Source organism: Psammomys obesus, unplaced genomic scaffold (assembly GCF_907164565.1).
Source record: "Psammomys obesus unplaced genomic scaffold, mPsaObe1.curated_primary_1811, whole genome shotgun sequence".
Lineage (NCBI taxonomy): Eukaryota > Metazoa > Chordata > Mammalia > Rodentia > Muridae > Psammomys > Psammomys obesus.
Genome location: NW_026596069.1, coordinates 23,260,962 through 23,273,673, shown reverse-complemented (window position 1 = coordinate 23,273,673; position 12,712 = coordinate 23,260,962). Strand labels below are relative to the sequence as shown.

At 44.8% G+C, this 12,712-nt stretch overlaps 1 protein-coding gene and 1 non-coding gene across 2 annotated transcripts in view; both read left to right on the top strand.

The window, feature by feature from the left end:
• The first annotated feature begins 1,126 nt into the window (after positions 1-1,126).
• LOC129690247 (small nucleolar RNA SNORA48) lies at positions 1,127-1,267 on the top strand. The gene has a single exon (XR_008722254.1). It is a non-coding gene; the product is annotated as a small nucleolar RNA SNORA48 (small nucleolar RNA).
• Positions 1,268-1,595: 328 nt separating this feature from the next.
• The window catches only part of Cables1 (Cdk5 and Abl enzyme substrate 1), a 177,772-nt gene continuing 166,655 nt past the window's right edge, over positions 1,596-12,712 (top strand). Inside the window, exons 1-2 of the mRNA XM_055625726.1 lie at positions 1,596-1,894; positions 1,998-2,139. Of these exons, the coding sequence (XP_055481701.1) occupies positions 1,596-1,894; positions 1,998-2,139 (441 nt within the window). The remainder of the gene's footprint in view (positions 1,895-1,997; positions 2,140-12,712) is intronic.

Sequence of the window (12,712 nt, the reverse complement as noted above, 5' to 3'; positions counted from 1 at the left end):
ATTTAAAGGGGTGCCACAGAGGTGTACTGTTGCTCCAGCAGATTCTGAGTGTTTAAAAAGCAGCCTAACCAGAGGAAGGGTGTCTGTGTGGTCAGAGTGTGGCAGGTGTCTAGCCCATTGCTAATTAAATTCTTTGAATTTTATCTTGTCATTCTATGTAAGGTTGCAACTCTGTCTTGAAGTAATGAACACTTTAAAGCCACTGAGCTAAAAGGCATTTAAGCCAAGCGGAAGTTTATGACACAGTATACTCTCAGGCTTTTAAAGGATGTGTAGGAGCTGGAGAGACGACGAGGTGCTTAAAAGTACTTGGAGCTCTTGCGGAAGACCCCGCTTTGGTTTCTAGCACTCGGATGGCATCCGTAACTCCAGTTCCAGAGCATTCACTGGCCTCCTTGGGCACCAGGCAGGCGTGTGGTCACATAAAAGCAGCCAAGCACTTGTGTACTTAAAGGCTGGAGGAGTTTTCAGCAGTGAGGAGCACTGCTCATCTAGAAGACCTGAGTTCAGTTCCCAGCACCCACATGGCAGTCCACAACCATCTGTGACTCCAGTTCCAGGGAATCTGGCCTCCGTGGGGAACAGGCACATAATACACACATATTTATTCAGGTAAATACCTGTACATAATTTTTTTAAGAATTGGGCTTTATGTATTTGTAAATTATTTCTATCATAGATGCTAGATGGTATTTCTGTATAAGTATGTCCATCACGCACTGGCTATATATAGTTACATGTGATTTCAGGTTACCTAAAATCTTTAAAGTTGAAGAGCTCTATTCTGATGCTGGAAATATGCAGCACCTATTTATGAGCACTTGACATTTGAGTAACCTCTGCCTTTGATAAGCATGTGTTTCAACTAAACCCTTTGAAACTGAGGCTTTTCTATAGCAACTAGTTAAATGAGTTAATCGGGAGCACCCAAATATATATAGAAGATAACATGGGCATGCAGCAGTATGTGAAACAAATATTTTTTTAAACCACTTAAGCAGTGAAAACTTGTTTCTCAAAGTCCATCTGGACAAATTGCTGCTTGAGAGGCCTGTGGTCTTAGTAACTGAGTCTAAACTGTAGTTAGCACATGGGACCTTCATAGAAAATTCAGTCATGCCTCCCCCTTCCTTGACAGTGGGCAGAGAGACACCTTGTTGGTGGTGTTCTCATTTCAGTCAGGGCCAGGGCAGATGGTAGTCCTTTGTTCATCCTAGCTTGGCGGCCGGCATGGTGACCAGAGCTGTTGCATGCCTAGGACTCAAAAATCAAATCAAATCCAGGCAGTACAGAGTAGGGGGGAAAGACAAACAGACCCGCAGATCACATGACACACACACCTGCCCTCCTGTGCACATGGCACGGCGGGCCGTACACAGCCACTTGCCACCATGCCACACAGCGGAGACAGGAGCTCACTCAGTGGCCTGCCAGCTGCATGACAAGCCTGCAGGAGGAGCCACCAGTGTGTGAGTGTGTGGTGGACAGACAGGAGAGAAAGAAGTGGAGCAGCTTGAGCGTATGAGGAGAGATGGAACTGGGGACTTGGGGAGAGGAGCGGGCGGCTGTGAGTGGCCAGCCCGCCACCTGCGGCCATGGTGAGGTCCCAGCCCAAGCTGCCCCTGAGGGCCATGTCTGGGTCCACGGCTACGCAGCGGCAGGAGTTGGTGTTGATGTCCACAGTTCATAATACGGCTAGACAACATGGGACGTCCCTGGTCAGGGCAGCCGCCAGCATGTCCAGGGGCTGTGTAGAACTGGCCCCGCCCCTCACTGGCTGTGATGCTCTGGAGAGCTGGCTGCCACCTCTGAAACCACAGCAGCACTCAGGAGAGCAGGCCCTGCGCCTCAACCAGACAGCACAGAGGAGCTGGCCGTGGTGGCAGGGATGTGGGTGAGCCAGCCCCACAGCCTCAGTGTGGGAGAGCTGACCCCGCCACTCAACTGCCGTGGGGGGGCACGGGCACAAGCCTCCTTCCCCCATTTGCCACCTCCAGCAGTCGGGAGAGCAAGCCCTGCCCCTCACCCGCTGTAGCACTGGGAAGAGCTGGCCCTGCACCTCACCTGGACAGCACAGCAGGGCTGACCCAGGTGGTGGAGGTGCTGGCCTCGCCACTCTTCTGCTGTGAGGTGGCAGGGGTGAGTCCTTCCCCGCCCTCACCCTCACCACTTGTGGCAGTTGGGAGAGCTGGTCCTGCCATCACTGGCTACAGCACTTGGGAAAGTGGACCCTGCACCTCACCTGGGAGCACAGAGAGCTGGCCCCAGGATAGAGGGTGCAGGGGAGCTGGTCCTGCCATTCATCTGCCATGAGGTGGCATCCGTGCAGAGTGATCGTTCCTCCACACCACCTGCAGTAGTCTCGAGAGCCGGCTCCAAGAGCAGGGGAGCTTTTCCTGCCCCTTCATTAGCTGTAGCACTTAGCAGAGAGGCCACTTTACCCGTGCAGCACAGTGGAGCTGGCCCTGCTGGCAAAGGCCCTGAGAGGGAGAGCTGGCCCATGCTGCAGCACTTCAGAGTGAGCCCTGCACCTTGACTGGGCAACGCAGTGAAGCCGGCTCTGGAGGCAAGGATGCAGGTGAGCCAGTCCCAAGGGCATGAGAGCGGGAGAGCCGACCCTGCCTCCTGCTGATGGCAGCATTGGGTGGTCCAGCCGGCCCAGTGCTGCAGAACTCGCCCTGGTGCTGATAAGGGAGAGCCAGTGTGTCGACCAGCTGAGCTACCACCCAGGCCCAGAACCAGGGCACTGAGTTGGCCCACCCCAAAGTCTAAATCTGCGAATAGTCAAGATGTGTGAAAGGGCCCATCCTGTTGAGCCAAAACTTCAGGGCAACACAGGGTAACCGGGAGGAGTCCCAGTGAGGATCCAGTATTGATGGCGTCACGGAGGGCAGAGACCTCAAACCAGACAAATGAGTCATTGCAATGAGCATTTGCAAGTGAAGATGCGTGGCAGGGATATAGTGTGCAGCACACTGATACACGACAGCTTTCATGATGAGAGGTTTTCCAAGCTTTGTTTGTTTGTGGAGTTTTGTTGTGTTTTCTGTTACGTTTTTTGGAAGGGCAGAAATGAGATGGGAGATCAGTAGAACCTAGAGGAGATGACATGGTATGAAAGACTGAATATACTGTTTCAGGATGTCGGCAAAAAGTCCATAGAAGCAGCTGCTGCTGGGTTTCTCCCACTTTGCTCCCAGAGTGGATTTTCTATTTCTTCTTCGTCTTCTTCCTGTATTCCACTTCAAAAATGGTTAGGAGAGCAGCTGAAGTGTCAGCAGGGTCACTCAGTTTTCTCGCTTTTGAATGGACTGCAGAGTTGGCTGTGGAACTAGAGAGCTTGGAAGTACAGATGGAAGTGCATAGGAAGCAAACAGCGCTGCTGGGAAGAGGACAAAGGGCTTCAGATCTGGTAACTGAGAGCGGGAGCTTCCCGAAAGATAAAAAGGGGAAACAGACTAAGCTGGAAGGAAGACCGCCACCCTGCCCTGATCCTCAAACTGTCAGTGTCAAATCCCCAAGGGGCCTGGGCTAGGTGGAGGGCTGGGAAGACCGGGAGGCTGCACCGAACCGACTCCTGTATGGGGGGGTGGGGTTTGGGAAGCACATGTCTACTTAAAGTAGATCTAAGTCGGCAAACTTTGCTTGTTTCTAACTACTTTGCACTTAACTTTGAAAACATGTACAGGGGCTAAATGAAGCTGAATCTTGTAATTGATCACATTGGTTCTTAGCAAGACTACAAATATATTTCTGGACATGTTAAAGGATTTGATCATTTATAAGACACTATTAACCTGCATTTCTTCACATCATTATGTTTAATCCCTGTTAAGTTGGAGCTTTCAAAATCATAAGCGTCCATAAAGAGAGAACATAATAGCTTCCTGTATGATGTAGTTTATAAAAAGTATGATGTATAAAAATCTAAAGCCATATTATAGATTAGTAACATTAGCAAAAACAACATTTTTTAACTTTTTGAGAGTGAAGATAAAGCCTAAAAAACAAGTTCTAACACTGTAAACAAGTGAATATCTCTAGAATTAATATATCACAATGTAAAAGCATCTTTGGAATCATGTCACATGAGTTAAGATTATCTAAGCACAAGCTGTTAACTACTAACCCCAACCATATCCTCTTTTGACCCTGGACTTTAAAAATTACATTTGAATTTATTGTGCCAAATCCATTAGCCAGAAAGCCTGGAGGTGAACACTGGGTCCAGGCAACTAGCAGCAAGAAAAAGAAACAGCATTAATTTATGCATCCAAGAACTAGCAAAGACCTAAGTAGTTAAGCATACATTTTAAATTAGCTTGTTCAAAGCATTCTTTCTAGGATGGTGAACTTTCAAGTTATGAAGGTCTATTCAGATTAACAAGCACACTCAGTACCACTGTCTCCATGCTCCTACGGTACGACTCACTAAGGCCCGCTTAAAGAAGCCCGCTGCTTTCCTAATCCAAACTCCCAAAGTCCACTTTCCTCCAAGCAAAAGCACCATCAGGCCTGTCATAGCCCGGCTTTTACTTCTGTGAAGACACACCATGACCAAGGCAACTCCTATAAAGGAAGACGTTTAATTGGGGCTGGCCTACACTTTCAGAGGGTTAGTCCATTGTCATCACGGCAGGACACAGCAGACATGGTGCTGGAGGAGCTGAGAGTTCTACATCTTGATCTCCAGATGTGACACATATATACATATATATATAGATATAATTTATTTTCATTTTTATGTGCATTAGTTTTTTGCCTGAATGTATATCTGTGTGAGGGTGTTGGATCCAGGAGTTACAGATAGTTGTGAGCTGCCATGTGGCTGCTGGGAATTGAACCCAGGTTCTCTGGAAGAGTAAATCAGTGCTCTCAACCGCTGATCCATCTCTCCAACTTGTTGTTCTACTTTTGTTTTTGTTTTTGTTTTCCCTGAAACAGCTTTTGTTTCTCTGTAACAGCTCTGGCTGTCCTGGAAGTCACTTTGTAGACCAGGCTGGCCTTGAACTCACAGAGATCCACTTGCCTCTGCCTCCTGAATACTTGAATTAAAAGCATGAGCCACCATGCCCGGCTTCAGATGTCTTTTCAACACACCTACCAATTTAAAAGACTCTCTGCATCTTTATGATAACTCGCTAGGATAATTCTTGAAGTAAATTTTAACATTAACGGAATTCATGGCATGGTTGTATATTGTCGTACCAGCAGAGGTCAGAAGAGAGCTGTTTCTAGAGAAATAAGTTGGACGTTAGTTGGGCAGCCACAAAGAAAATGTCTAGGGTAAATAGATACAGTAATGAAAACTTACTGGGCCAAAGGAGATTTCAGTCTGGCTTCTATTACAGTAAAGCGGATGACAGAAGCACGAATGTATGGTTTTGAGGGGAAACACGTCATCAAACATATATGCTTGGTGTTTACAGACACAAAGAAATACAAGAGGTCTAAATATCCAGTGAAGAAAAGACACCTAAGAGTCCGAAGAAACTCAGACTTGAGTGCCTAAGAAACCAAAAAATAATCAGAACTCAGACTTCATCTTGTTAGGTAGCCTGAGGAACGGAGGCAAGGACATTACATTCTGTTAGAAATGAAATGCTGAATCTCCCGAGAGTCAGAAAGACCTTTAGTGATGATTTAGTTGGAGCCTCCCACTTTATAAAAACCAACAGCGGCCTAATGGTTTAGCAAACGTTCCAAAAAGCTAAAACTAGATGGTGGTACCTCTGAGGACCCCATCTGTTCTTTTCCCTTTCTAGGTGTAGGTATCAGTCCTAGAGTAGAATTTTTGGGACATATTAGTAAGAGAAGCCCTACACTTGTGCTTGCAAATGTGAGAGGAGTTCAGACAGAAGTCCTTCAAGTCCATGGCTTCTTTTATTTGCGCTAAGTCTTACCTAGAGCCACAATACGCCGATTTTCTGCCTTGAACAGCATGTAGCTGCAGCTGGCCTTTACCTCATCCTCCTTCCTCTAGGTGAAGTTCCAAACCCAGGACAAGCAGCTGAAATGCCTGTTTATCAGATCAAAGCTGAACTGGCCTCCAGGCTCTCCCAGTCCCTACCTGTCACAGGGTCTGGCTGGCATAACCCCAGCCTCTAACCTCTGGCCCAGGGATTGGGCTGCCATTCTGTCAAAGGCTCTTCCCTACACGATTCAGGCATTTTGTTTATATCCCCTTTTGTTGTTGTCGGGTTTGGTTTTGTTTCGTTTTTGCATCTTTGGCCTCCTGGTTGCTGCACTTGGCTACCCTCTCGCCCTTCCCCTCCCCTTCTCCCCACATAGCTCAGGCTCATGACCACTCTAGACCCTCCCGGGTGTGTCTGCCTCTGGCTGTGCTCTCCCACACGTCTTACAATAAACTGTCTTCTGCATCATACCGAGAAGCAGTCTTGTTCTTTCTTTTCCTTTTATTTCTTTTTAAAAATTCACTCTCCCTCTGAGGTGCTGGGATTAGAGGCATTCACCACCGTACCCAGTTTACACAGTGGTGCTTTGATGGCGTAAACTTATTTCATTCACTTATCCCTGTCATCTCACGAACCCAACGAGAAAGCCAATCCAGACTGCTGTGCCCACACGGCTGTCCTTCAAGGCCGAAGAAAACACAGAGAAATTCAAGCCAACACTACAGAAGACACCTAAAGCAATCTTATACACTAAGGAGAAACTATCCATGAGACCAGGGAAAATAAACCACACTAAAGGTAAACACATGAAATTAGGAAGGTCAATCATTAAAGAAAACAACTTTCATTAGTAATGTGAGTCTGAATGTTAAAAGTTTTAGTTTTCCAATCAAAAGACACACAGTCAGAGCTGGGCATGGTGGCCCAGGAGGCAAGCAGCCTGTCATAGCCAACTTCAGGATGCCCAGGACTACATAGAGAAACCCTGTCTCAAAAAAACAATGATATTTTTAAAAGAAAGTAGACATTAGACTAAAAAAAATTATTTGTTGCCTGCAAAAAACACACCTCACGAAAAAACAAATAGCCTGAGGGTAAAGGTATGGAAGAAGATACTCCAAGCAAATATAACTGGAAAGCAAGCAGGCATATTATTACTGACATAATTAGCCTTCAAAAAGAGATAATTTCATATTAATTAGAGAACAATTCATGAAGAATTCTAATCATTTACATTCCAAACATCATCAAAACTATTTTTCATAGACACTGTGGCTATAAAGGCACCGATTGATCTCAGTACATTCTCACCAGCACATAGAAAATGAGAACAACAAAAACCAAACCATGTTATAGATCCAGGTGGTTAGTTTATGTCAACTTCATACAAGCTGGAGTCATCAGCAAGGAGGAAGCCTCAGCTGAGAAATACCTCTGTAACATCTGGCTGTAAGCCAGCCTCTAGGGCATTTTCTTAAGTGATTGATGGGGCGGCTCCAGCCCATTGTGGATGGGCTGGTTATCTTGGGTTCTATAAGAAAGCAGGCTGAGCAGAGGCCTGGAGAGATGGCTCAGAGGTTAAGAGCACTGACTGCTCTTCCAGAAGTCCTGAGTTCAATTCCCCGCAACCACATTGTGAGAGATCTTGTGCCCTCTTCTGGTGTGTAGTTGTACATGCAGGCAGAACACTATATACATGAAAAAAAGAAAGAAAGGAAGAAAGAAAGAAAGATCCTGCCCTGCCTGCCTGAGTTCCTGTCCTGACCTCTTCCTGTGAGGAACAGTGCTATGAAATCAACCGAAAACCCCAAGTTGTTTTCGGTCATGGTATTTCATCACCAATAGTAACCCTAAGTAGGGCAAGATCCAATGGACCAAATAGACATCTATGGACTATTATACAATCACTGCAAAATTCACACTGAGCGTGGCAAGCTCTGAACTGTCTTAATTCTTAACTGTCAGGCTAGGGCAAGATCCAATGGACCAAATAGACATCTATGGACTATTATACAATCACTGCAAAATTCACACTGAGCGTGGCAAGCTCTGAACTGTCTTAATTCTTAACTGTCAGGCTGATGGCTCTGGCTGCCATACTTTAAGCTTTCAGGCTGGTAGCCTTGCTATTTGGGGCCACTGATTGCAATGAGAGAGAGAGAGAACCATACATTTACACAAACATAGCAAGCTCCCACGAATCATTCATAAAAACACATGGACAATCAGACAGATGAGCACATTTTTGGATGAAGCAGAAGAATTCAACAAACAAGTTCTAACAGGCTTTACAATTTCACACATACACATATGTACATACATACACAAAACCTAGACAATCAGACAAAAATCTGACGTATGGACAATGTATACATAAATATAGGTATACAACTGATGGATGGAGGGAATTCCAGTGGCTGCAACAAGCATCTAATTCTGTCCTGGGTTTTTATACCATCTATGAAAAAATTGCCTCATTCAAAAATAGATATAATCATATGTGAAAAGGGAGTTTCAGTAAGACTGTTCATTCTAAGTTCTTCCATTGGAACTATATCTAACTAGATACATGTGTTCATTATAAGTGTGAGACAGTGGTTTTATCTCTATGCTCATTATGAGTTGAAAGCAGAAATGTTATCTTTTTCTTATTTCAAATGTGTTACGTGTTCAAAGCAAGAGGGTTTTGTTTGTTTGGTTTGTTTTGTTTTGTTTTTCAAGACAGGGTTTCTCTGTGTAACCTTGGCTGTCCTGGATTCACTTTGTAGATCAGGCTAGCCTCGAACTCACAGAGATCCCACTGCCTGCTGGGATTAAAGGCATGTGCCACCACTGCCCGGCTGCAAGAGGGTTTTTGTTTGTTTGTTTTTATGTCAAGGTTTCTCTAAGAAACAGGTGTCTGCCTTCTCTTGTATAGCTAGCCAGATAAAATAGAAAGTGAAAGGAAACTACAAACTATGTTACAGAGCCACTCATCCTAACATCAAAATCAGATAGAGACAGAGCAAAGGCAAATCTCCTGGATTTTTTTCAAAAACTTTCAGTAAAATACTCGATAATTGAATTCAACTGCACATCAAAGAGACTGTTCAGCATGACTAAGTGTCCCTGCGCCAGAGATGCAGGGACAGTTCAGTGCAAACCAATAAATGAAATGCATACAGCAAGCACATAGATAGACTCAAAGACAGGCATGCACGGTCATCTCAGCCCAAAGCAACTCAAAAGCAGGACTATAATTGCACATGGCAAAGGCTGATGAGACATACAAGAGCTGTATACATCTAACCAAGGATTAACACATTGTATGGATAGGGAACTAACAACAGTGACAAACAGCCTAGGAAGAAAAGGTCAATACATGGGCTAATGAAGTGGACAGTTCCCCAAAAATAAAGTACAAAATGGCGGATAAGCATGGAAAAACAGTCAACATCCTTAGCCGCCTATAGATGAATCTTAAGTTAAAACTACATAAAAAAGATGGTTCGGTGTTAAGAGCATTTGCTGCTTTTACAGAGGACTCAGGTGTCTTAACCATATGTAGCTCCAATTCCACAGGATCCAGCACCCTCTTCTGACCACAGGCCCCAGGCCTTAAACAAGGATGCACAGAAACCACATAAAAGGTCAGGTCCTGCATCGTGTACTGGAGACAGCGACAGGCTGGGTAACCGAATCAGTCACTGCCAGGTTAAGCAAAAGACCCTGGAAAGCGAAGAAGACGCTCAACATCAGTATCAAACTCGGCCCTCCATGTGTGCGAACCACACATTCTACTTTGAAATTCCATCCGTCCCCAGTAAGAACGGCTGTCGTGAAGAAAACAAGTAAGTCCTCCAGGAATGTAGGGAAAAATAAACCCTTACATTGGTTAGGATGTAAATTAGGCTAGCCACTGCAGAAAGGAAGATGGAGATTCCTCAAAAAACTGAAAACTCTCACTTCTGGCCTACAGGCTTAGTCAACATTCCACAGAGATATGTAAGCAGTCATTTTCATTGCAGCACTAGTCATAACAGCCAAGTTGCAGAGTCAACCTGCCATGACAAAGGATGAAATGATGTTGTTTGCTGGAAAACGGATGCAACTTGAGATGCTGATTAAGCAAGATAAGGCAAACACAAAAAGGAAAATAGCATGTTTTATGAATCTAAGATTTTATATAGGCACATATATTTAGTATGAAAATAAAAGGTAGCCTGGGGAAAGAAAGGAGACTAGCAGGAATGGGGACAGGAAAGAAAGAAGAAATCATGGGGGATGATGTGGCCAAAGCACAGGGTACACTTAAAAATAAATTGATGCTTTGAAACTCATTATTATATACAGTTATACTAATAAATAATTTTCATACAGTTAGTTTCTTAGAGTGCAGGTAACAATGTAAGGGTATCTTTAAATTACTGAAAGAGAAAGAGATAGCTTGTGGGTCAAGGTTTTTGTTTGGTTGGTTGCTTTTTCAAGACAGGGTTTCTCTGTGTAGCCTTTGCTGTCCTGGTACTCGCCCTGTAGACCAGGCTGGCCTGGAACTCACAGAGATCCGCTTGCCTCCTCGATGCTGGGATTAAAGGCGTGTTCCACTGCCCAGATGGGTAAAGCACCTTCTATGCAAGCATGAAGACCTGAGTTCAGATCAATTGCACTCACATAAAAGTGGGCCACATGGTTCAGGATGTAGCACCAGCATTGGGAAGGAAAACACACTGGCCAGTCAGCCCAGTCAAATGGCAAGCTGTAGGTTCAATGAGAGACCCTCTTTAAAAAAAACTAAGAGGTGTAGGATAGAAGGAGGACATATGCCATCAACCTCTGGCATCTACGCTACAGACACACAAATGCACATAGATGGGCATGCACACATATACACACACACCACACACGTGCAAAAAAAATCCTAATTGTAATAAAATAACTGACAGTGTAGAGTTTTATACCCAAAGGATCTTACAAGCTAAAATATCTTCAAAAAAGGCTAATTCATCAGTGGCACACTCACACTATAATACTCTCATCATTTCTTAAAGGATATTAAAATGTCACAATGAAACCCATTACTTTTACACTGAACAGAAGCTGCTAGAAGAAAAAATAAAATCATCCCAAACAAAAACTCAGAGTTGCAAAGGAAAAGAAGAATGGCACTGGAAACAGTAAATATTATTGTCACGAATTCTCCTGAGTGGATTTTATACAAAGTGTTGTGCTCAAGGAAGTCCCAAGCAACAAGCTAGCTATCAGGCGGCACAAAAATATCCCAGGAGCATGCATTTGACTGACAGAGTCACCTTAGCAGAGATTAATGTCTTTAATGCTAGAAACAGTGTAACACAGAGTAGATAAACCGGGGGTGCGGGAGTGATGGTCTTTTCTTTGGTTTCCTCTGGTAAGTTAGAAATTTGCAGTTAGAGGCGACAGCCACGGACATGTCCGCTTCAGGAGCTGTGTCAGCATTGGTTGTTAGCATCAGGAGCACCTTGATTCAGATGCGGAAGTTCTTGCCAGTGAAAGGGTTGTTTGCTTGTTTGTTTTTTAATCTATCTGGCATCACAAAATCCTTTTCTAGAAAATTACCTCGAAGTCTTGAAGAAAAGCAAGAGCAGTTTCAAAATCCAGCTGAGTCATTTCACAGTGTGAGATGCAGTAAGCAGCTCAAACATCGAAGCAAACTCATCAGTCTTGACTTGTATGCTCCTCAGTGATGGCAAATGCAGTTGGGTTTTGCTTTCTATTTCACTGAGTACACTAGGGCTATCTAGTGCATTAGTTGCACAGTTCCAGGAATACACATGAATAGACTAAACGTCATAAAACAGTGCCCAGAAGAACCGGCACGATGGCGCACCCCTTAATCTCAGCCCTCGGAAGGCAGGGGCTGGCAGATCGCTGCGAGTTTGATGCCAGCCTGGTCTATGTTAACGAGCTCCAGGCCAGACAGGATTGCATCCTGAGACCCTGTTTCAAAAAAGTGAACAGAAAAGCCCAGAAATTCATACAAAACTACAATCTTTCCAAGTGATTTCACAGTAGTAAGAATTTACCCATGTAGTCAGGAAGGCTTTCCTGTGAGTTGCCACAAAATTTGAGTCAGTTGGGCAGCACAGTTCAGTTCTGTGATACCCAAGTTACTGAATCTTACATGTTTATGATATATTTTAAACTAAAAGGGGTCCCTAGAGGAAGCCTCAGCAGGCCAGCAAAGTGCTTGACTGTATCACATAGCTGGCTGGGTGACTAAGAATCCAGAGCCGGAAGAATGGGTGTTTGTCTAGACCAGCCAACGCTTCCCCGTGCTACTTTGGTCAAGGTTGTTTTGTTCCTTTAGGCGATCTTGTGGGTAAAAGAGATGAGGGGCTATGAGCTGTGTGTCCAGTCTAGCCTCACCAGCTTCACACATCTACGTGACAGCACCTCTGTGGAAGTGCTCCAGAGAGTAGCCAACAGCATGGTCTGACCAGTGCACCCAAAGTCTCCGGGCTTTTCCTGCTCACAAGTACGAAGGCCATTCTGAGGCTCAAATGAGATGACAGAGGTTCTCACTACAGTGCCTGAAACATTAATAGCCTCAGTAATTAGACTGTTGTTCTCAAATTATTGTCACTATTGTAGATGTGGATGGTGAATCAGAAAGATGTGAAGTCTGAACAGAAGATGGACCTTGAAGATCAGATCAAATTTGGGATGGTTAGGATATTTAGTACATGGTAAGGGGTCTCAGGAGCGAAGGCCTGAAGGCCCCAGGAGGGGGGTCACAGGTTGTGGTGGGGGCTGTAGAGACACTGCTCTCCTGGGCAGGG